At 42.4% G+C, this 23,963-nt stretch overlaps 1 protein-coding gene and 1 long non-coding RNA gene across 6 annotated transcripts in view; one reads left to right on the top strand and one right to left on the bottom strand.

Annotated features, from left to right (window-relative positions):
- The window catches only part of dennd2b (DENN domain containing 2B), a 103,629-nt gene extending 80,227 nt beyond the window's left edge, over nt 1–23,402 (top strand). For 3 of the 4 annotated variants that reach the window (XM_052462605.1, XM_052462604.1, XM_052462603.1), the window contains exons 10-20: nt 863–972; nt 1,554–1,623; nt 2,933–3,010; nt 5,017–5,157; nt 5,307–5,455; nt 15,060–15,237; nt 20,128–20,169; nt 20,295–20,406; nt 20,820–21,059; nt 22,056–22,142; nt 22,824–23,402. In XM_052462605.1, coding sequence (XP_052318565.1) covers nt 863–972; nt 1,554–1,623; nt 2,933–3,010; nt 5,017–5,157; nt 5,307–5,455; nt 15,060–15,237; nt 20,128–20,169; nt 20,295–20,406; nt 20,820–21,059; nt 22,056–22,142; nt 22,824–22,858 — 1,242 coding nt within the window. In that variant the 3' untranslated portion in view covers nt 22,859–23,402. Of the gene's footprint in view, nt 1–862; nt 973–1,553; nt 1,624–2,932; nt 3,011–5,016; nt 5,158–5,306; nt 5,456–14,950; nt 14,988–15,059; nt 15,238–20,127; nt 20,170–20,294; nt 20,407–20,819; nt 21,060–22,055; nt 22,143–22,823 lie in introns of those variants that run through there. The other variant, XM_052462606.1, reaches the window with a different exon arrangement.
- LOC127907373 (uncharacterized) lies at nt 3,031–5,096 on the bottom strand. 2 transcript variants are annotated; one of them, XR_008064287.1, is made up of 4 exons: nt 4,994–5,096; nt 4,824–4,925; nt 4,722–4,789; nt 3,031–4,315 (listed from the first exon to the last, which is right to left on the bottom strand). It is a non-coding gene; the product is annotated as an uncharacterized LOC127907373 (long non-coding RNA). The 2 variants fall into 2 exon arrangements; XR_008064286.1 differs by lacking the exon at nt 4,722–4,789 and having other exon boundaries at nt 4,994–5,081.
- Nucleotides 23,403–23,963: the final 561 nt, after the last annotated feature.

The raw sequence follows: 23,963 nt of genomic DNA, 5'->3' as shown, positions 1-23,963 counted from the left end.
TTGGTGCCCTTCTCTATGAGGCATTGGAAAACATCTCTGGTCTTTGTGGTTGAATCTGTGTTTGAAATTCACTGTTCGACTGAAGGACCTTACAGATAATTGTAAGTGTGTGGTTACAGAGATGAAGAAGTCATTCAAAAATAATGTTAAACACAATTTTTGTCCATGCAACTTATGTGAGTTGTTAAGCACATGTTTACTCATGAACTTGTTTTGGCTTGCCATAACGAAGGGGTTGAATATTTATTGACTCAAGACATTTCAGCTTTTAATTGTTTATTTATTTGTAAATGTTTCCAATAATATAATTCCGCTTTGACATTATGAGGTATTGTGTGTAGGCCAGTGACACAAAATCTAAATGTAATCCATTTTAAACTCAGGCTGTGACACAATAACATGTGGGGAAAAGTCCAGGGGTGTGAATACTTTCTGAAGGCACTGTAGATGCAGATATTGCTGAAGAGTAGGGCCATGGCAGTAACATACGGGTTGAGGGAGTTTTCAGAGTTTATTGACAGTAAGTGGTGTAACCAGGAAATGGTTTCTATGGTAGTTAAGTGTTTACTTACTCGAAGATCTCTTTTTAAGTTATTTAAGATTTGGTTCAGTGATAGAATCCCCTGGGAGATATCGGTATGTTGGTTCTCTGCCAGAGAAAAGCATGACCCAATGAAGTCGGGGGGTGATAAGGGGAGGAGGCTCTGACCCTGTGTGGGAGAATGCTTAGGCTGGTCATTTATTCTTACTGTAGGGGACATTTTTGGGGACCCTGTAAAGAGGACAGACTTAGTAGACTGTAAGCGTCTGGGTCTGTTTCTGACTGAGACATTTCCTGTTCCTTTCTCGTCTCGTCTCACAGCTAGAGAGGCCCACCAAGCTGATGAGGGAGGCAGAGCAGAGACTCAAAGCCATCCCCCAGTTCTGCTTTCCAGATGCCAAGGACTGGACCCCAGTGTCTGAATACAGCAGGTACAGTACAGATTACTGTACAACCCCATTGCATCACGGAGCTCACCACCACACTGGGGGCCTATTAATCTCATTCCTTGCCTGAACCAGATGGGTTCTAATCAGTTGTGATGCACAAGTCTTCCATATATAGATTAAGGTTAAAAAATGAACAAATTGATAGTATGATTAGATGTGTAAATATCAACGAGTAAAATTAGGAAGAAAACACAAAGCTGTAATGCCATTATCTTCATGAAATCCTGGTAGACTCTTACTCTCACTCCTGACAACGTGGGTCCCTAAAACAGTCTTCTCTCTCCGCCACAGAGACTGTGCTACTTCACCAACCCTAAAGTGTGAATGAGATCCAACACTACGTTTCCTTTGATCACTGTTCAATCTCTACAATCTGTATGCTGGTTTGACTATAACAGAGACTGTGTGTGTGTGTGTGTGTGTGTGTGTGTGTGTGTGTGTGTGTGTGTGTGTGTGTGTGTGTGTGTGTGTGTGTGTGTGTGTGTGTGTGTGTGTGTGTGTGTGTGTGTGTGTGTGTGTGTGTGTGTGTGTGTGTGTGTGTGTGTGTGTGTGTGTCGGTACAGTGAGACCTTCTCGTTCATGTTGACTGGAGAGGATGGCAGCAGGAGGTTTGGGTACTGCAGGCGTCTGCTGGTAAGCAAGCCACCATTAATTCACTGGTCTCTGTTCTGTTCACACCCTGCTGAGCCAGCCCTGTTTGTTTTGACAAGGTTTCTTTCTTTCCTGTGGGACCATTGAGGTGTTATTGCGTCACCACGCTGGGTGTGAATAGGAGAGAAAGTAAATAAAGTGAATTTTAATGTCCGTATGTAACAAAGCTTGGTTGTTTTTGCCTTTCAAAACGATCGGGATGAATCTTAGTAAAACTGGACTCCTTCAGTTTCATGAGAGTTTATTATTATTATTATTATTAGTTTCTCAGGAGAAGAATGCCGAAAAACAAACCATGAAATGTCTAGGTTTGTCATTCTAGTCATTTGAAATTTTATGACGAGCCCACAGTTCAGAAAGTATGGCTGTGTGGGATGTTGTGCTTGCTGTGATTTTTTTAAATGTCACTGTTATGCCCAAGAATGTGTACATTCACAAAGCGTGTATGTTTTGTAGGGTTTGTCAGTATGTTTTAGTAGCCTACTATATTTGTGTGTCACATAGACTGAGATGGGGGCCATTCTTAAACTAAGTTCTGACTGTTACTTGACTGTATTGAGCTCAGTAGTTGCTGACATTAAGTAGCTGTAGATCAGACAACTCCTGATGCTGTGAGAGAAGTGAGTTTCCTCCTCTCTGGTAATCCAGCTCCTTCCTTCCCTGGTGGAAGTCTAAGGAGTTGGCATGGACAACACATTCCTAAGGACTTTAACCAAGTTCCACATGCTTGATTTAATCATCCATTTGGAGAAAGCAGAGGAGAAAATTGCATACCTAATATGGACAAGTGGATCGGGATTTCTTTATATGTATGCACGTGTTAATTTGTGTGTGTGTGTGCACATGTATGTGTGCGTGCACGTGCAGGTGTGTGTGTGTTTTAGATGGATAGATCCAGGAGGCCTGGTTGGCTCCAGAGTAGACTGGTCTGTGATTGTTTAGTGTGGAGGGTAGAGGTGATCATTAACTGTGCAGCACCTGTGTTTAGTTTACAAGGAGAAGCCTCAGTCTCTCCAGATTAAAGACGTCCACCTCCAGCAGCTGAAAGACCAGATTTATAAATATTTGTTCAACCACAGCCGATTGTGAACTAACCTTGTACTTTATCTGAATAAAAGCAAGTACAGTTTGTGTGTATGATAGTGTTTCAGTATATTCTCATTGATGTTGCATTATAAACCTAACCAAGTATCTTATGTTAGTATCTTTTGCCACATTACTGTCTGTGTTACCTTACAAGCCTCTCTTCCCCAGTGACTGACGAGACTCTTAATTTGTGCCCTTGTTCCAGCCGAGTGGGAAAGGGCCTCGCCTTCCTGAGGTGTACTGCGTCATCAGCCGACTGGGCTGTTTCCACCTGTTCTCCAAGGTGAGTTCATGCTTACACACACACACACACACACACACACACACACACACACACACACACACACCCTAGTGTAGCCGTCATCGCAGTTACCTGTCTCTGAGCCGAGCCGAGGCCAGTGTTCCCAGGAGTGAACTAGTTGAGGCTGTGCCAGCATTTCCACTCTAAGGCATCCTGTCCAGCATAAACCTTATTTTCTGCTTTTTCCTCTCTGATTTCCCAGTTAAATTGTTTCCTTCACCTGTTCCTGAGTTGAGCTAACATGAAACAGAGTGCTCATTGTGTTTAAGTACTCCATGCCTTATCTACCTCCTCATGAATCCTCTATGAACAGTGTATTTGAAGTGAATAAGGCCTGTGTTAAGGGAAACAATTAAGAGGTAGTAGACATATCTAATGAATGAAAATAACTTTTTATTACTGTGTCGTGAGTGCTAAAATGTGGCAAAAAGCTGTCAGTTAGTTTCATTTCATATTCATTTAAGGCCAAAAGTATGCATAAATACAATATATTATTTCTGTCTTGTGACAGCACAGGCACCTCAACAGTGAGGGTTGAACATCCCTCATACAGGTGGCGGGTCTAGGTTTCAGAAGGCACCATTTTGAGGGCTTGAGACCTGCGTAGGTGAGAGAGGAAATGTTTTCCAAGGAGTATGAAATGCTTTTCTAGTTAAGGCGAGAAAGATGGGAGTGTTTGATTTCACTGGGAACAGAGGGTGTGTGGGGAGTGCAGGGGATATCATATGACCCTGAATGTGAGTGTGTCTCTCTCCAACAAACTTTCCAGGCAGGAGTAGACCAGGTCTGACACAGACAGACACGTGGGCATATTGGGTGCGATTTTCCTTTGCTACTTTCCAAATATATCAGAGAGCCACAGATTGAAATTCATACTGTATTTGTCAAAAGGGGCAAAGGTAGCCTGGTTCCAGACAATAGCAGGAGCTTTACTTCAGACAGCAACACACATTTCCATTTACTGGCCATACTGACTGAATGTACTTGGTCTTGGTCTATTACTAGATTCTCAATCTACATCCCGAGTGAAACATTATTCCTTATTTAGTGCACTACATTTGACCACGGTCCATAAGGCACCATATAGGGAATTTGGGACTTTCTGTTTGAAATATTGAGTGTTGTGTCTGCAGTGTGGACTAACTCTCAACCCCCTGTCCTGTGCTGTGTGGTCTAACTCTCAACCCCCTGTCCTGTGCTGTGTGGTCTAACTCTCAACCCCCTGTCCTGTGCTGTGTGGTCTAACTCTCAACCCCCTGTCCTGTGCTGTGTGGTCTAACTCTCAACCTCCTGTCCTGTGCTGTGTGGTCTAACTCTCAACCTCCTGTCCTGTGCTGTGTGGTCTAACTCTCAACCCCCTGTCCTTTGCTGTGTGGTCTAACTCTCAACCCCTGTCCTGTGCTGTGTGGTCTAACTCTCAACCTCCTGTCCTGTGCTGTGTGGTCTAACTCTCAACCCCCTGTCCTGTGCTGTGTGGTCTAACTCTCAACCCCTGTCCTGTGCTGTGTGGTCTAACTCTCAACCCCCTGTCCTGTGCTGTGTGGTCTAACTCTCAACCCCCTGTCCTGTGCTGTGTGGTCTAACTCTCAACCCCCTGTCCTGTGCTGTGTGGTCTAACTCTCAACCCCCTGTCCTGTGCTGTGTGGTCTAACTCTCAACCCCCTGTCATGTGCTCTGTGGTCTAACTCTCAACCCCCTGTCCTGTGCTGTGTGGTCTAACTCTCAACCCCCTGTCCTGTGCTGTGTGGTCTAACTCTCAACCTCCTGTCCTGTGCTGTGTGGTCTAACTCTCAACCCCCTGTCCTGTGCTGTGTGGTCTAACTCTCAACCCCCTGTCCTGTGCTGTGTGGTCTAACTCTCAACCCCCTGTCCTGTGCTGTGTGGTCTAACTCTCAACCTCCTGTCCTGTGCTGTGTGGTCTAACTCTCAACGTCCTGTCCTGTGCTGTGTGGTCTAACTCTCAACCCCCTGTCCTGTGCTGTGTGTAGATCCTGGATGAGGTGGAGAGGCGGAGGGGGATCTCTGCAGCCCTGGTCTACCCCTTCATGAGGAGTCTGATGGAGTCACCCTTCCCAGCGCCGGGGAAGACCATCAAAGTCAAGACCTTCCTGCCTGGAGCAGGGAATGAGGTTGGAGACACATCAGCCCTTGGTTGCTAAGGTTCCATCAAAGAAGGATGATGCATGAAGATAATGCAATGTATGCTTAATTGAGCATGACCTGTGATCTCTGTAAATGTATGATTGGTTGTGACCCCAAGTGGTGTTCTCCTCCCCAGGTCATTGAGCTGAGGCGGCCCATGGACTCCAGACTAGAGCATGTAGACTTTGACAGTCTCTTCAGCTGCCTGAGCGTGCGTCAGGTGGTGCAGGTCTTCGCCTCCCTGCTGCTGGAGCGCAGAGTCATCTTTGTGGCTGATAAACTCAGGTGAGCAGCAAGACTCTTATTGTTAGTAACCCTTCTAGTAATAAGTAAAGATGGAGAGAGAACTGAATCACCTACTCATGGGAAGCTGTCCCTGACTAATGGTCATGCCCTGTTAGAGGCAGGTGGGGGTTGTTGAAACTTGTAGTTGTTAGATGATGGTTACTTGTGCCAAGTGAAATGCTCAATAATACCTTTAGTGGCAGTGTTTTGATAAGGTAGTTCCGAAATGCTAAGGGCTGTTGTCATTGTTAGATAATGATTGAAAGTACAGTATTTACAGAGAACTGATACGTAGAGCTCTCAACGCCTGCTCATATTGTAGTGTAAGGTTATCGTCTGACAAAGATCTTAACCCTTCGATATTAGGCTATAAATAGTACAAATAGTTCCTAGAATACTTCATCCTTGTCACACATGGTGGCTAGGAGTGAGATCAATTAATGTCTAGGATTACGGTGTATGTTAGCAAATATTTCCCTCCTCAGTTATCTCTGAAGTCCACTGTCTATTTCTGCAGTGAATTCACCTATTCTAACCCCATTACAATAACATCTGCCTTACATGAGAGGGATTTTATCTCAAGCTCTTGTACATTTTCCCTTTTCTGTTTACGTTCACACAGAGATCTGACTTTTCTCAGACCCACATTGCTGAGCTCAGGGATCCTCTATCTGTATCTTTCTGGACATGTGGCTATACAGTACAGACTGACTATGATACCGTCATCATAACACTGTTTCACATGTCTTGGTGCATTTCCTCTCACAGAGATGACATATCCTGAACTTTAAAGAAGGACTAACTTCAAAGAGAGATCATTTACATAGTATGTATAACAGTTACAATAGTGGGGATTGCCCTGCCACTCTGCCAGTGCACTCTGGCTCACCCTAACTGTTGATGGCAGATTTAATTCCTCAGTCGAGCTGCTTGCCATTCACCCAATCTGCACGGCAAATAGCAGCCTTCTACTGTGGGTTTGTCAGTTGGTGCTTAACGGGTTTAGCACGTGGGGACATCGTTAGAGCTGTTAAATTAATTCTCCCTGCATGTACTCACAACTGATGTGGTTCCAGAAGTGGGTCATCTCTCTGCCGGGGGCCACTGTCCAACCCCGGCAGTCAGGGTGGGGTGGGGTGGTGCAGATAACATGGAGGGATCTCCAAGGAGCCAGAGTCCCACCAGGCAGCAATCTGCCCCTGGCTATAGGACAGCACTCTGGGCTGAGGGGCTCTGTTAGAGGGGGGCAGTTTGTGTTGAACGGTAATCTCTACATATCAGAGGACAGTTTAAACAAACATCAGTGGGGGCAGTGACTGTGAGGGGAAGGAATGTACTTCCTGTGTGCAGCGACTCTCCACTCTGATCTATGGCTTCACTGTCACTGTGTGACTGATGGCGCCATGTTCCCTCCCTGGTCCCTGCCTGGCCTGTTTACGACAGACCTCTCTCTACCCAGGGGGATTCAGAGAAAGCTGTTTCTGTCGTCACTCTGCCGTTTGAGACAACGACTCCCGGGTACATGTCAGTTTGCACATCACCCAAAGATTGTTAATCAGTCACCCATGTCTAAGGAATCTTGTGAACAGCAGCAAAGACTTGAGAGCTGTATCGAATAGTCTGTGTCTGAGGTACTTTTAGTGAACAACACTGAAAATCAACACCATGAGTCTTGACAGATGACAGTACTACAGACTACAGTACCACAGACTACGGTACTACAAACTACAGTACTACAAACTATAGTACTACAGACTACAGTCCTGCTCAATGTTAGAACTTCATTGAAAACCATATACTGTTACTTATCATAAAACCTGCTTTGTATCAACACAATGACATACTTCACCATTCAGGTCTTATTCAGGTTCTGAATAAAGGCAAAACAATAAGTTTTCATTGTGGATTAACATCACAAACCAACCAGTCCTTTCTGTGTGTGTCTAACTGGACTTAGTCTCCAGGGCTCACACCCAGAACCACAATAGATGGAGCTCTAGTTGCCTGAGTGCCCCAGAACATGTACCAGACCCCTTGTGTCTCAGTTCCCATTGGAAACAGGATTCAAGGAGCCACTCTGGGCGTCATTGGGCCGTGTTGGGGAGAAGGGAAGAGACCCTCTACTGACTTCCCTGGTGAAAGGGTCTGGTCCCATGGGGGACAGAGAACGCAATTCAATCCCAGAAATCTCTTCCATCACAACATGATGTATGTCTGGGTGTAATGTATATCCAATAGGAGAAGGATCTGAGGGAGGGAAAACACAGAACAGGCCATGTTAGGGAATGTGTCTCCACTGGGTTGTACTGTGGTAAGACTTGATATATAAGTATTATTTTTAAACCAGGTGGTTCAAGCCCTGAATGCTGATTGGCTGAAAGCCATGTTATATCACACTGTATACCATGGGTATGACAAAAATAATACTATTTACTGGTCTAATTATGTTGGTAACCAGTTAATAATTGCTATAAGGCACCTTGAGGGTTTGTGTTATATGGCCAATATACCATGGCTAAGGGCTGTATCCAGGCACTCTGCATTGCGTCGTGCTTAAGGACAGCCCTTAGCCATGGTATATTGGCCATATCCCACCCACCACTTATGCTAAGACAGAGGTTGGCAGAATGGCTGTACATACTTCAAACGAGTCCCAAGACGCTTGTGGGGGTTGTAGAGTAAAATGGAGAACACCATCATGTTCCTGAGAGTCTCATCTTTCCACAGAGGGTTTTGTAATCCAAACCGTTTGGACGCTACAGACGATTTTGTAAGAAGACCGATTTTTATGACGTCTCATGGTCTGAAAACCCCCTGCTAGCTCTGTCACCTTTCATTGTAGATGCGGAAGTTCGACATAGACGGATGCAGTGGATCCAATGCAAAACAACATATCTCTAGCTTGAACAGACTATTTTGTATGTTTTTTATTAGTAGTATTATGCTAATTAGACATAGGCCTTAGGTTTTTTAAAAATGTTTATCTGACTCCATTTGATATTATGGTAAAATCATGTGCAATCAAGTATTATGTGTTTAGCCGACTAAGATCAAGAAATGGTCACGAGAAGCGAATTTCAAAGCATGTATGCTATTATTTATTTACTTTAAAAATGTATGAAATTACATACAAGGCATGAAGCTTAAGTTACAAGGCAATACTGACCCTTTGGCATTGCCTTGGGCCATTTGCCATGCGGGGAGTAAATTAGGGCCAAGCCTACGGGGTTACATGGACTGTTGCATTAACCATTTATTTGTACTGTAGGCTGTGTAGGACTTGCTTAAGAGGTCACAATGGGTCGTTTGCCAAAAGCAAGCGTCTTTGTATGTATAAAAATGCTTTATATCAGACATGTTGCTGCTTATCTGTGACATCAAACAGCGAGACAGACATTTACTCAGAACTGATGATGATTAACCAGCAAATGGCTGCTGTAATAACAACTTTGATGCCTAATTACATGAATTCATCATTGGTTACATCAGACTGTAATTGCTTAAACAGATTTACCTGAAGGCTCTGTGCTGGGATTGCTGCAGTGCTCATAATGTCAACATCATCTTCCAGTTATTATGGGTCTAGGACAGAGAAGGGTTACCACCACAGAGAGAGTGTTGGCTTGTTTCATCTGCCTCTCAGTGGGTCTAAATGGGCAGGTCTCAACTTCTTCCCTGCCATTCCTCCATTGTTAGGGCTTGCCTGTGGGCTAGATTCAAAATATACAGGTTAAGACAAGAGGATTCTAATATCCCAGAACTCTTTGCAATTCATGTGACCAGCGTTGCTAGTTAGCAACGGCGCTAGTAGATATCAATGGAGCTGTTTCCATGCATTTGTTTATTTTCAAACGCTTTTGTATAGAATGACTTTGTTGTCTTAACCTTCCTATCTTCAACCTAGCCTGTGGGTGTAGAGGTGATTGAATCACTTCTTTTTTTGGCCAATCTGATAATATGGAGGTCGTTTCTGAATAATGAGGTGCTTTAATAAGTCAATGTTTCTAATGTATTTGCTGAGCGGCCCACAGTAGAACAGACAGGGGATTGGGAGGAAGGTAGTGTGTGTATGAGTGGGAGAAAGATGGAGGGTAAGAGAGGGAGAAACAGGGAGAAAGAACGAGTGGGGGTGCAGAGGGAGAGCAAAAGACCGCCTCTGAAAGCTTTTCTCATGGTCATGGTGAATTAATCAGGCTCTTGTTTTCTGAGAGGGAGAAGGAAGGCTGTTTTCTGTACCTCGTTTCCCCTTACACCGCTCCCTGTGACATCAGAAAACTTCAAACTAACACATGGTAGTCACCAGATGTATTGCATTTTTATTAGTTTAAAATCCTCCATTCAAACCCCATTCATAATTTTCTTCTACCACCTGTTGAAATGACTGGGGTTTGCATTAGATTCAGGAAGAGCCCATTGCTCCAGACTCCAGTCTCCAGCCATATAATATGATGTGTGTCTGTAACCCCAGTCTGTTAAAGTGAGCCACTGTAGGTAGCTACAGTGTACAACTCTAATCTGGGAACAAGCTGTATAGTTTATTTAGTCCCTTATTACTCCTGAACACTGTTGTATCACACAGAGCAATGCTGGCACCGCACCTAACAACCTGCAACAACTTAACACTTTCCCCGTGTGTATTTCTAACGCCCAAAGGTGGAGTGGATGAACACAGTGGAAACATACTGTATCTAAAATGTTGCTGTGAGACTGAAGAGGGAAACTCAGAAGATGGAAACCAGAGGCCAAGCATCTGACTTTCCCATAATTATTATTATTATTATTATTATTATATACACACACACTGCAATGCTGCCCACAAGAAGCATTGGAATCAATAGGCTTGAATAGGACCATATGTAGGGTTGCCCAAGGGAAGCCTGGTCTTACTGTTCAACAGCTTCCACTACAACTGTTCATACCAGGGAGTCCAAGCCTCGGCTGTGATGGGGACTTGAGATCCTTATGGAGAGGAAGTGAGGAAAAGACTTTGGAGCTCTATGTGAATACTAAGCATTCTACTAGATGCACCAATGAGCAGTATGCACACACTCATTCATCCTTCACACCATTGCTTAATTTGAGCCGGATCCTAATAAAAGCGATCAAAGTTAATTCGTCATGTGAAATAGTAGATTTTCAGCCCGGGCCTGATATTCGAGTTGATTCAGGTTGGGCCGGCCTGGGTTTATGTTTGAGACCAACGCGTGGCCATGGCTGTGTGAGAAGCACAGAACTAGAATGAGATTCACGTTCTATGATCTCTCTCTGCAACTCTCATCTCTCCAGCGTTGCACTTCATCATTTATTTCCTTATAGAATCATAGCCGTGCGAAGGGTTCTGGAGGAGCTGCAGCACCCCTGATACATTTAAATACATTTGGAAAAGTTATAGAGTTACTGCTGTCTGTTCAGAAAGAAATGAAACAATTCAGAATAGCCTAGTACACCATCAGAGAGCCTGTGATTTAGCCACAGAAGAGCACTATCTTATTTTAACAACTTAACTAGCTATGGATTGTGTGTAGCCAATAACAAGGGATAGCCTAAATCTGTGAGTGAACAGCATGCAGATAAAAAGGCAATATTTAAAATACAATTGCAGGAAAACAGGTTGGAAAGCAAATGGTTCCTGCTGAAAAGAGAAGACTCTAATCTGTTTGCTGTAGGCTACCAACATTTTTGATCAACTTCCAAATATTGTTTTACAAAGTAAAAGTTTTACAAAGTAAAACAAAAGAGATTAAAAAAAAGAGAGTGAGGCTTTTGGCACGAATCACCAGCCAGTGAGCTGCACATCATTGGGTGAGTCAGTGAAACTGGAAAGCATTTTTAGGACAATCATTTCCTCTTCACATTGTAACCTACAATATGTGTCTCCACACACCTATGCCTAGACTATTGATGGATTCAAGACAAGTGTAAAGCTCATAGTCGGTGGAAGGAAGAGTGGACCAAAGCGCAGCGTGGAAAGTGTTCATGATATTTATTTACAAGAAACACTCAAACAAAAATAACAACTCCAAAAACGAAAGCGAACAGTTCCGTCAGGCACAGACACTAAACAGAAAATAACACCCCACAAAACCCAAACGGAAAATCACAACTTATATATGATCCCCAATCAGAGACAACGATAGACAGCTGCCTCTGATTGGGAACCACACTCTGCAAAACAACAAAGAAATAGAAAACACAGATTTTCCCACCCGAGTCACACCCTGACCTAACCAAACATAGAGAATAAATAAGGATCTCTAAGGTCAGGACAGACAAGGTTGTTTTTATTGATCTCACTGTGTCAGTGTCAAAGTATACTGTCATTTTGACCATTTGTACGATATTAAAAAAAGATTCTGCCAAATTCTCCAGTCATGTAAAATGATGCAGAATTGCATGAAATGCGTTTATAAAAGGTAACATTTTTTTGCAGACCCTAGGCTACTAAAAATGTTCTCCATGAGTGCAACTTCTGTAATTGCCTCTGCTCTACTTTTCTATGCCACTACGCAAATGCAATGATCTGCATGCAGTGCTTTATTAAAGGGGATTTATCTCTCATGCATTCTGGTACATCAGAGCTCCCCAGGTTACCCCCCTCTCGCACTAACTCTTTTGTTCCACTACCTCCCGATTTACAAATTAAGCACTGATTCTCACCCATAAAAATATGTATGTGCTTCAGTATGAGGAGCTGTTAGTCAACAGCTGTACTGATGCTCCTGCCAGGGCCTGTGTTTGTCCTGAGCTGAAATGGGCCCGTCTGGGATTGTGGACAGTGCTGCTGACGCTGGGACTCTCCATCCTGCACCTGTGAGTTTGGCAGAGTAAGCCTCTCTATCCTGAGAGTTTCCTGGGAATCTGCATGGTCAGCCACAGACAGACCCAGGACAACCATTCCCGATCTGGCATGCTTATATAACCCCAAATGCAATATATCACAAAGCAAAGTAAGTATCCTCTAAACTTAAGTGGATGGTTATGCGGATATGGTTTTGTTATGACCTGGTCTGTAAAGGTCTGCCATTCCTTTGCGCTTTAGAATGTGTTCCAAATAGCACCCTTTTCCCTATGTAGTGCACTACTGCCCATATTGGCTCTGGTCAAATGTTGTGCAATATATAAGGAATAGAGTGCCATTTGGCACGCACCCGTAGAGAGTTGACTGGCAGCTCTGGGCAGAGATTGTGTTTTTATTGCAAGTTCATCATTTCCCATGAGTGTTTCCCTCAGGACTGAGTGTGTAAGTGATACTCATGGTATCAGTCCTCTCCTCTGCAGCGCTAGCTCTGTCTTGCCTGTGGCTGAGGTTCTGAGAGCTGCACCCCATCACTCCCTGGTGGAACATGTCAAACCCCGGAGACTGGATCTGTTCAAAAGGATCAGCTCCTTCTGCAAATACAACTCAGACAGTGAAACTGAGACTGCTTTCTGCTCCATGTTATGATGGGTGAATAAGAAACCTGAACAGACCATGGGGCTGCAGTTGTTGAGCCATGTAGATACTGGTCTCGCTTTACAGTGTTCGTTAACTATAATAGCTTGCCATTTTACTCATAGATCTATTCACAGTAAACTGTACCAAAACAAGATAAAGGTTCCGTCAAGGAGAGGCTGTATGCACATCAATATTGACGTGATAGAGCGTGGACACTTACCTGTATATGTAGTGGGATTACTGTGTGTTTGGTAGGATGTGCCCTCTGCTGTTGAAGAGAACAACTATACACAACATTCCTTATTAACAGTGCATTCATCTTCAGTGGCGTGTTTGATCCCCACTGATTTAGAGTTGTGGTATCTGTGTGTTTCTGATGGGCCTCATGGCTTATTTCCCCTCTCTATCTGTGTGTACATGGACTGTATGGAGTGCAGGGGGGACAGAGGGGAGGAGGGTCGGCCACTGTCAACAAACTTGGGACCGTGAGAAAGATGACATACTATTTGTGATTTTGTGTTAAGCCACAGCTGTCAGAATTCACCAGCGGTAAGGGTGCTGTTTTGGGTAATATCAAATGGATTCAAGTGTTAAACTATTGTAACACACCCAACCCATCTGAGGGTGAGTTAGTGGACCTACTGTGTGTGTTGCCACAGTGGCAGTGCCTAGTGTAATCAGCCTGCCAGATGTTTATAGAGCAGGTCTTAGCTGTGGGCTGTGTAGTTAAGGGTGTTACACTGTCAGTGGAAGAGGTGGAAACGTAACAGATTAAAGCTTTTGAATGGTTGCCATGGGTGAACCTGTCTGCTGCTCCCAGTGCTGTAAAGTACTTAAGTAAAAATACTTAGAAGGTACTACTTAAGTCGTATTTTTTTTACATTTTTATGTACTTAACTTTACTGTTTATATTTTGGACAACTTTTACTTCACTACATTCCTAAAGAAAATAATGTACTTTTTACTCCATACATTTTCCCTGACAACAAAAGTACTCATTACATTTTGAATGCTTAGCAAGATAGGAAAATGGTCCAATACACATACTTATCAAGAGAACAACCCTGGTCATCCCTACTGTCTCTGATCTGGTGGACTCACTGAACACATGCTTCGTTTATAAATGATGTGTTGGAGTGTGCCTCTGGCTATCCGTAAATAAAATGTAAAACAGAAAATGGTGCCTTCTGGTTTGCTTAATATAAGCAAATTTGAAACTATTTATACTTTTGATACTTAATTACTTAAGTATATTTAAACCCAAATACTTTTAGACTTTTACCCAAGTAGTATTTTACTGGGTGACTTTCACTTTTACTTGAGTAATTTTCTATTAAGGCATCTTTACTTTTACCCAAGTAGGACATTTGGGTATTTTTCCCGCTACTGGCTGCTCCAAAGGGAAGTCTTGTACAGACCTCTCTCTCCTGACAGCTGAGTGTCAGGAGGGATTTCTTTCTGCTCTATCCTTTCCTGTCTTTTTCTTCTTTTCTTCTGTTGTTGGAGAGAAAGAACAGCCTGTTGAGAATGTATTTCAGACTGTCCCTTAGACCAACTGGAGGAAGGAACACGGTGTTAAGCCAGGGTACATAGCCACACTGGTTCGCCTCACATATACAAAAGTAATTGTTTCAAGGAAAAGAGGATCAGGTTGTTGTTTGGTTTGGACGTTGGAAAGACTGGGTCACTTATGACGTTATGCAATACGCTCTCATTCGGCTCTCTTCTTGATATTAGAGGCAGATAATGATGAACTTTAAACAAATCTCAATAAGCTTTTATTCTGTGCTTTATAGAGGAATGTGAGGGTCCACCTTTTTGTTGCATCTGTTTGTCGTTCTTTGTCCGCTGCTGGCTGTTGTTTTAGGAGTATTCAGTGTTAACTTCAATCCACCACTCCCTTTCAAAGGTCAGGATAATGTGGGCAATCTGATGGAAAATCTGGCATCCCCATGTTTTCCCCTGACAATGTTCATATCTGGTTTTACTGATGGAGCCACATGCAGTTCTGTGTTGTGAGTGTAAAGGTGAGTGATGTTGTCTGTCACTCTCCCCGGTAGTACCCTGTCCAGCTGTATCTGATGTTGACTGTCCCCATAGAGATCTTAAAATGATTAGATATAGTGATTATATATGTAATTCTATGGTTGTCTGTCTCCCTCTCTGCAGTACCCTGTCCAGCTGTATGCACGCGGTGGTGGCTCTGCTCTATCCCTTCTCCTGGCAGCACACCTTCATCCCCGTCCTGCCTGCCTCCATGGTGGACATCGTCTGCTGCCCCACGCCCTTCCTGGTGGGGCTCCTGTCCAGCTCTCTGCCCAAACTCAAAGACCTGCCTGTGGAAGAGGTTGGTACTTCATGTCTCTCTCTCTGGCTTTTCATCTTTGTCTCCCACTGTCTTGCTTTTCTTAGACCAGGTTTAATGTATTGGCTCTATTAATTTCCTCCTCACTCTGCGCCTCTGATTTTGTTAGCTTGAGGCTACAGATTAGAGGCTATTCCACTGTCACATTCCATCTCTCTGTTAGACACTGGGCTAGGGAGTGGCCTTCCTGTTACTGGTCAGCAGTATAACGCCCACAACAACCTACAGTATATTACACAGTCAATTACCCTGCTTGTTTTCATTAAACATTTACCCAATGAGGAACTTATATTTCTGAAGAGAATTGCGTAGGTATGTTGATCCTCTTGGCTGATTGGTGCAGCCATGGGACAGATTCAGAAGCATCCGGATATACAGTAACTGGGACATCTCACGAGACAGCTATCATGGTGCTCCTCCCAACCTCCCTCAGAGACCCAGGACCACCCCTGGGTCCAGGATGAAACCACACTCTCTGGATGACTGTCACAGGCTTCTTTGAAAGAATGCTGGACCTTCCAGTGATTCAGAGCAATTTTACCCTCAAACGTTTTTTTCTAACGTTTATTCATTTAAGCATTCATACCAGAAATCGTTCTAAATCAGCCTCATGTTAAATTCACAGTCACACATTGAGCAATAGCATTCTGTTTTTGAAAGATTGGGTCAGACTTGAATTCTCTCAGAGCGCTGAGTGTAATATGACCCGTTTCCTCTGTTTTGCTGCCATGGACACTGTAGGCTCCCAGTATTGAGTATTAGAATTCAAGCCATGAGCTTCCTAGTATTGAGCTGTCAGTCCAGCTATAGCTATAATTGCCTGTTCAGTGCTGTCCAGCAGTCTCGCTGTGGTCAAAGCCTGACAGGACGTTGACCTGCAGCAGGTTTGTCACCAATTACAGAGGGAGGAGGGAAAGAAGACGTGCCTGCTTCTCTGCTCTCCCAGCTGGACAGTTCTGCTCTGTTCTGCGGCATTCATGGAACGGAGCGCTGATTTGCCAAGGCAGTGTGGAAGTAGGGGGAAATCACTTGAATCCGTCCTTGTTAAAGTAGCAACAACTCCTCCAGCCTCAACGTGCTGTAGGGTGGCTGACACTGACCTAAACCCCCCAGTGAATGTGGCCTTGGCAGTTGGCAGCTGCTGCAGCCTGCAGGGCCCATGCCAGGGCAGCCTCAGCCCCCAGCTCTGGGGTCCTGGCCCCAGTAGGGAGGGAGAGAGGGAGGTTCTGGCTCTCAATAAAAGCCTGGCAGGAGAAGCCATCAGGCCTCGTAAAGTCCAGCTCTCTGCTATAACACAGTTAGTCCGAGTCAGCAGCATCTGCTCTCAGCCCATGGTATGAGTGAAAAGACCATCTTACCCTGTCTGTCATATTTAACACAAGGCTTTTAATGGCCTGGCAACAGTATCTGTTGTCTGTTTACATTTGTCTTGATGTTGCTGATCGACTCAATTAAAATTCCCTAAGAATCTTTCGCTGCTTTTAAAGATCTCGTTTTAACACTGGTATAACACTTCCAACTTCTGGAAGAGCTCGTCTTTCTCTTGATGGAGAGTTTGATTTATTTGTAGAGGCCATTGGTATTCACTTTAAGCCACTGTATGCACATGGAAGAAGCCTGGATTTGATTGAAGATTCCTAAATGTGATTGACCACCTTGATTCTGTCTAATGTAGCAACATTTTAAATGTTTTATTTTTTTTATTTTTTACATTGGATAAAAGTAGAGCCTCTGGGGTAGAAAATGGTATATCATACACTGCAGTTGTGGAACAATGGGAAAGTAATTCTGCTTTGAAAGTTGATAAACTTGTAACCCCACTTTTGAGAAAATGGCCCTTGAATGTTTTGGTACACCTACTGGAGAGCTCTCCTTTGTCTATACCCATCCAGCATTGTTCACACCCTCTTCTTAATCCTTAACCGCACTCATCTCTTTAAGGATTCACATGTGAGACCATGTGCTAAACAGAGTGACTAGGTTAGTGAACAACCAAAGATTTCATGACTAAAAGTGATAAAAGTAGTAGCCTACACACGCAAAAAATGACTTCCAGGTAAACATACACTTTATGTAGTCCTTGGCCTATATCCTAATCTGACTTTGGTGCAGGTCATGTTGTTCTTCTGGTAAACACACACATGTACAGGATACAGAAAGTGTAAACGATACAGTGAAATGGTTACTTGCATAGTAGCAATATCAAAAACAGAGAGTGTCCAGATAAAAAATATTTTAGAATTATTAGATGACACTTACCCGACACACTTGTCTAAATTGATGGGTCATGTGAAGGAAATGCTATAACCACCCCCCAGCCACATCTAGCTAAGTGGATGGGTCACTATTGTCTAGAAATACAATAGATGGCTGCAATCACCCCCAGACACATCTGGCTAGTTTGATGGGTCATGTAATCATCTGGTGAAGTGGAGTCCTTTGTTTAGACATGTAGCTATCTAGCTAAACAATGAACCAGAATAACCCCAACTCATACTACTACCAATACAAACATTCTCATAGCCTTAGTATGAATCTGCAGGTAGCTTAACTTCTTGCGGCCAGCCATCCCGGATCCGGGATCGTGAATACAGCCTCAAGCTCATTACCATAACGCAACGTTAACTATTCATGAAAATCGCAAATGAAATTAAATCAATATGCTAGCTCTCAAGCTTAGCCTTTTGTTAACAACACTGTCATCTCAGATGTTCAAAAATATGCTTCTCAACCATAGCAAAACTAGCATTTGTGTAACAGTATTGATAGCTAGCATTAGCATTTAGCGTTAGCATTCAGCAGGCAACATTTTCACAAAAACCAGAAAACCATTCAAATAAAATCATTTACCTTTGAAGAACTTCGGATGTTTTCAATGAGGAGACTCTCAGTTAGATAGCAAATGTTCAGTTTTTCCTGAAAGATTATTTGTTTAGGAGAAATCGCTCCATTTTGTGCGTCACGTTTAGCTACTAAAAAAACCTGTATCCAGGATTGTGTAAATCTATCCGCAAGCTCATTAGCATAACACAACGTTAACTATTCATGAAAATCGCAAATGAAATGAAATCAATATGCGAGCTCTCAAGCTTAGCCTTTTGTTAACAACACTGTCATCTCAGATTTTCAAAAATATGCTTCTCAACCATAGCAAAACTAGCATTTAGCATTTAGCGTTAGCATTTAGCGTTAGCATTTAGCGTTAGCATCAGCAGGCAACATTTTCACAAAAACCAGAAAAACATTCAAATAAATAATTTACCTTTGAAGAACTTTGGATGTTTTCAATGAGGAGACTCTCAGTTAGATAGCAAATGTTCCGTTTTTCCTGAAAGATTATTTGTGCAGTAGAAATCGGTCCGTTTGGTGCGTCACGTTTGGCTACCAAAAAAAAACGAAAATTCAGTTATCAAAACGGCAAACTTTTTTCCAGATTAACTCCATAATATCGACTGAAACATGGCAAACGTTGTTTAGAACCAATCCTCAAGGTGTTTTTCACATATCTCTTCAATGATATATAGTTCGTTGAAGTGTGCTTTCCCCTCAGAATCCCATGGCAAAATGCCTGCAGCTGAAGATTACGCAACAATTTAGACAAAGGACACCGGGCGGACCCCTGGCAAATGTAGTCTCTTATGGCCAATCTTCCAATGATATGCCTACAAATACGTCACAATGCTGCAGACATCTTGGACGAACGGCAGAGAGCTTAGGCTCATTCATGGCACATTCACAGCCATATAAGGAGACGATGGGAAACAGAGCCTCAAAAATTCTGCTCATTTCCTGTTTGAGGTTTCATCTTGGTTTCGCCTGTAGCATGAGTTCTGTGGCACTCACAGATAATATCTTTGCAGTTTTGAAAACGTCAGAGTGTTTTCTTTCCAAAGCTGGCAATTATCTGCATAGTCGAGCATCTTTTCGTGACAAAATATTGCGCTTAAAACGGGCACGTTTTTTTATCCAATATATAGCGCCCCCATAGGTTGAAGAGGTTAAGTTAACCAACTAGGTTCAATGTTAGCTAGCTAACATTAGGCTATAACTAATAATACAAATGGTTTTGTGATTCAGATAATATTACTATACCTATCATACAAGTAATGTTAGATAGCGAGCCAGCAAGCTAACTCTTGCTAGCTAGCGAACAGTATGCTTTAACTTGCAATGAAAACGAATTTATGACAAAATTAGAAATGTATAATATCTGAAGATGTAGCTCGATTCTTACTTGTATACATGGATGAACGCTTCACGTCAGACTGGAACCATTTAACTCTGTTTTGTTTGTAGGTACATATTGTTTGGCCAGTATTGTGTCAAGTCACTCCGGTTGACACGGTGAACTACTTTCGGCCTGTGTAGAAAGTAGCCCATCACTTTTTCCAACTGATCTGTTGATAGCTCCCGCTAAATTCAGTGCATCAATGTTGTTGAGAAAAGTAGCATAACTTTTGCAGTTCTCGATGGCTAACCTTATATCTTTCAAAAACGGTGAGGTAGAAAGGACTATCAACACATGCTGAACAGCTCAAGTTATAGACAGAAGCATGCTACACGTCAGACCAAACCAAACTCATCTCTCGGCATGTACAGCCCATCCATTATCTCAGCCAATCATGGCTAGCAGGATGGCTCCTGTCTTTTTCCGTGGCTAAACCAACTAGGCTTGTAATTTAACCATTTTATTTATATTTACAGATGGAATACAAGTTTGTTATGAAGGCACATGAAAGTGCACATGTTCCAGAAGGCATTTCTGCCAATAAACTAATTTTGATAAATAATGAATGTTTATGTTCAAATGCCTCTCCTGTCAAGTAGTGTTGTGCGACATACGCCTAGTTTCCTGAAATGTTTCTTTTGCAGGCTTTGATGGTGGACCTGGGAACTGACCGCTTCCTCAGACAGGTTGGTCTCAAATCTCCAGTACCTCACCGTAACAAAGACCAGAACGTTTATTGTAATATAATATGGACTAATCTTTTGATATTCTTGTTTATTGTCGCTAATTAAATTGTTATGCGTGTGTATAGATGGATGATGAGGCCTCGCTGTTGCCACGGAAACTCCAGTCTGCTCTTGAGCTAACTCTGGAGCAGAGGAACGACATCATCAATCAAGACTCTGACAGCGAGTCAGACGAAGGTGAACGAGGGACACATCATCACTCTCTACTAAACCAGATGTTACGAGTGTAAATTAGGACAACAGAGCACTGGCCATGTTTCAACCCTGTGAACAAGAACATGTACAGCACATGTCTGGGAGAAATATACTGTCTGTGGAGTGATGAGAACTCCTGGAATGGGTGATTCACCTCACTGAATTGGTTACTTGTGTTCAGAATGTTGTGTTTGTTTAATGTTACGTATAAATACACAATATCAGATAACTCTTGTGTCATTCCCACAAATGTCATAGGCCCTACTTGATTTTCAAGCACAATTCTCAAGCATGTAGTTTGTATTGCTTCTTTCTAGATGTATTGAACATGTATTAAGTGTGTTTCAGTTTCAGCATCATAATACTAACCTATCCTGTTTCGTCTGTTTCTGTAGAGTGTAACTCCTTGAACAGCCTGGTGTCGGAGGCCTTCATCCGTTTCTTTCTGGAAACCATCGGCCACTACTCCCTGTTCCTCACCCAGAGCGAGCGAGGAGAACGCAGTTTCCAGCGCGAGGCCTTCCGCAAGTCTGTGGCCTCCAAGAGCATCCGTCGCTTCCTGGGGGTCTTCATGGAGTCCCAGATGTTTGCTGGGTTCATCCAAGACCGGGAGCTGCGGAAATGCCGGGCCAAAGGTGGAGCAAACCTACAATGACCGTGTTAATCCACCCTACACAACAGTCTGTAATATTATGGTCCTGTCTACTTGTTAAGAGATAATAACCTTATGTGTGTCCTGTCCTCTTAAAATGGATTCATTGTAGTTCATCATAATACAAATAATATGTAAACTGTAATCATTGGTAGAAATGCTCTTTAGAGGTAGGCTCTGCCACCCCTCACTTTTCTGCCAAAGTAGTCCAAAATCCCTAAAGGGATCTTCTCAATCCTGTGCTGGTACGGCCCTCTGGTTGACAGCGGTTCTAGCTGGGTATTTAGTGCCATCTCCTGGCCACATAGTGAAGGGTATTTCACCCCATACCAAAACATGCTTTCTCTGATATACTGCACTATAACATTACCTCACAATATAACATTAATAATGTTAATAATTATCAGTGGTGGAAAAAGTATCCAATTGTCATACTTGAGTAAAAATATAGATACCTTAATAGAAAGTCACTCAAGTAAAAGTAAAAGTCACCCAGTAAAATACTACTTGAGTAAAAGTCTAAAAGTATTTGGTTCAAATGTAAATGTATCAAAAGTAAATGTAATTGCTAAAATATACTTAAGTACCATTTTCTTGTTTTTAAAATGTATGGATAGCCCTGGGCACATTCCAACACTCAGACATAATTTATAAAAGATGCATTTGTGCTTAGTGAGTCCATCAGATCAGATGAGTGTGTGAATAAGTGTGTGAATTTGACCATGTTCCTGTCCTGCTGCTAAGCATTCAAAATGTAACAAGTACTTTTGGATGTCAGGTAAAATGTATGGAGTAAAAAGTACATTATTTTCTTTAGGAATGTAATGAAGTAAAAGTAGTCAATAATATAAATAGTAAAGTACAGATACCCCAAAAACTAAAACTACTTAAGTGGTAGTGTAAAGTATTTTTACTTAAGTACTTTACACCACTAGTAATTACCTCATGTTATTCTGTCATTGTGTTGTGTTTCTGTCAGGACTCTTTGAGCAGAGGGTGGAGCAGTACCTGGAAGAGCTACCAGACACAGAGCAGAGTGGAGTGAACAAGTTCCTCAAAGGGCTAGGTGAGTTCTCAAATAAAATAGAATCTGCACTTAAAACAAATATTTCCCCTCAACAGACCTTATCGGTCCACTTTACCACTGGGACAAATTGTAACCTGACTTAAAATGTAGGATGATACAAAGTTTTGTTCTAAAAGAAGCCTATTCACATTTGGCCATGATGTAGTAATGAGCACCAAGTTGTCCAGGGTTCCCCAACTGGTGGAATTTGAAATAGATGTTTTATTGTTGGACATAAAAGACTGTAGAAACACCAGCAAATCAGCTACAAGTGATTTTAATTTTGGAAATATATTCCAAAGTATTCCCATGCATAATAAAGATATATATGTTATGTAAGTGTAAGCAAGGTTCAAAATGATTATGTTTTAGTCAAATATTATATATGTTTGGGCTTTTTGCAGTCAATTTGCAGTCTACAAATGATTTGTAATTATGTTCTGGCCACCTAACCATCCACTCAAGAGAAAATCAGTCGCAGCTGAATGTAGTTGCTGATCCCTGATGTAGTCTAAAACCGCGATTCCATCTGAGGCACTACATAATTTCCCTGACAATCACAGAGATCACATTCACAGTAAACACTGCAGATGTCAGCTCAATTGGAAAATGTCACTGAAGTGTGTTAAAGGTTTACATGACGTGAACAGTTCTTACTTGCATTTTGTTTGTGTCTTTTAGGAAGTAAAATGAAGTTTCTTCACAAAAAGAACTGAGGAAACCTGCTACTTAATAACCAAATACCGGAGCATGAAAGCTTGTTCTACTGCAAACAGAAGATCTGATACACCCAAAACCCTGAATTTTATTGACTTATTCACTTGTTTGTCTATCAAAAACATCAATGACATGTCAATATGTTGTACATATTTCACTGTAAACTGGCTGTGATACCCTCCAATGTAGCTTGATTGTTAGGTGTCTGGTACCTTAATTATGAGGCTAGTTACAGTAGGACGGTACAAAGTGAATGTGCCTTTGTTTCTGATTAACCACTGACATTAAAGTGTACGTGAGAAAAATATGATCAGACTGAGTGAGTGAATGCATGCTGATGTATAGTGGATGTACAGTTACTATGTTTTGTTTTGTAGTTTAGATCATCGTTGTCCTGTCTTTTTGCTGAATGAGAGCTGTAAATTCCACACCTGGTTGGGAGGATTTGTACATGCATTAACACATGAAGAAAATGATTGTAAATGTTTAAAACATGCATTGCTTTGTAAAATTCAGTAATTAAACACAAAAGACTTCAAATGATTGGATTCTTTGAACTTTTTTATGTGTTACTGTTCTGAAGAAACAGAACTTCATCAGCACTTATAGGAAGTGAGGTCGGTGAACAAGGTCATTGTTCCTCTTTAGGAGGAACCCGGGTGGCTCTGTACAGACAGGGAGGTTGGATCACACATTTTAAAGAAGTCAAACACTAAAAACAGATTTGAGTGCTGCAAGATGACAGTAAGCTTCCAAGTCAGCAGAGCTGATAAAAGCATGGCAGTGACAGCCACTGGAGTGATGTGTGGGGACATAATTAGGTTATTGGCAGCATGTGGTAGCTATGTGTGCCTTTTGGGATTCCACCCCACCAACTACACAGTTGGGATGCTGGGGGGGACTTGTCATTGAGTTGTCAGACATGACGTCTAGTGATTTTAGACATTTTGGCAATGAATGGAACAACAATCTGGAATTTAATAATGTGTGTAACTTGTCAATTTCGGGTGCCTATAAATGCATTGCTTTGGACATGATTTGGAAAGGCACACGCCTGTCTCTGTAAGGTCCCACAGTTTACAGTGCATGTCAGAGCAAAAACTA

The sequence above is a fragment of the Oncorhynchus keta genome, chromosome 14 (assembly GCF_023373465.1).
Source record: "Oncorhynchus keta strain PuntledgeMale-10-30-2019 chromosome 14, Oket_V2, whole genome shotgun sequence".
NCBI lineage: Eukaryota > Metazoa > Chordata > Actinopteri > Salmoniformes > Salmonidae > Oncorhynchus > Oncorhynchus keta.
This window is presented reverse-complemented; position numbering and strand designations above follow the sequence as displayed.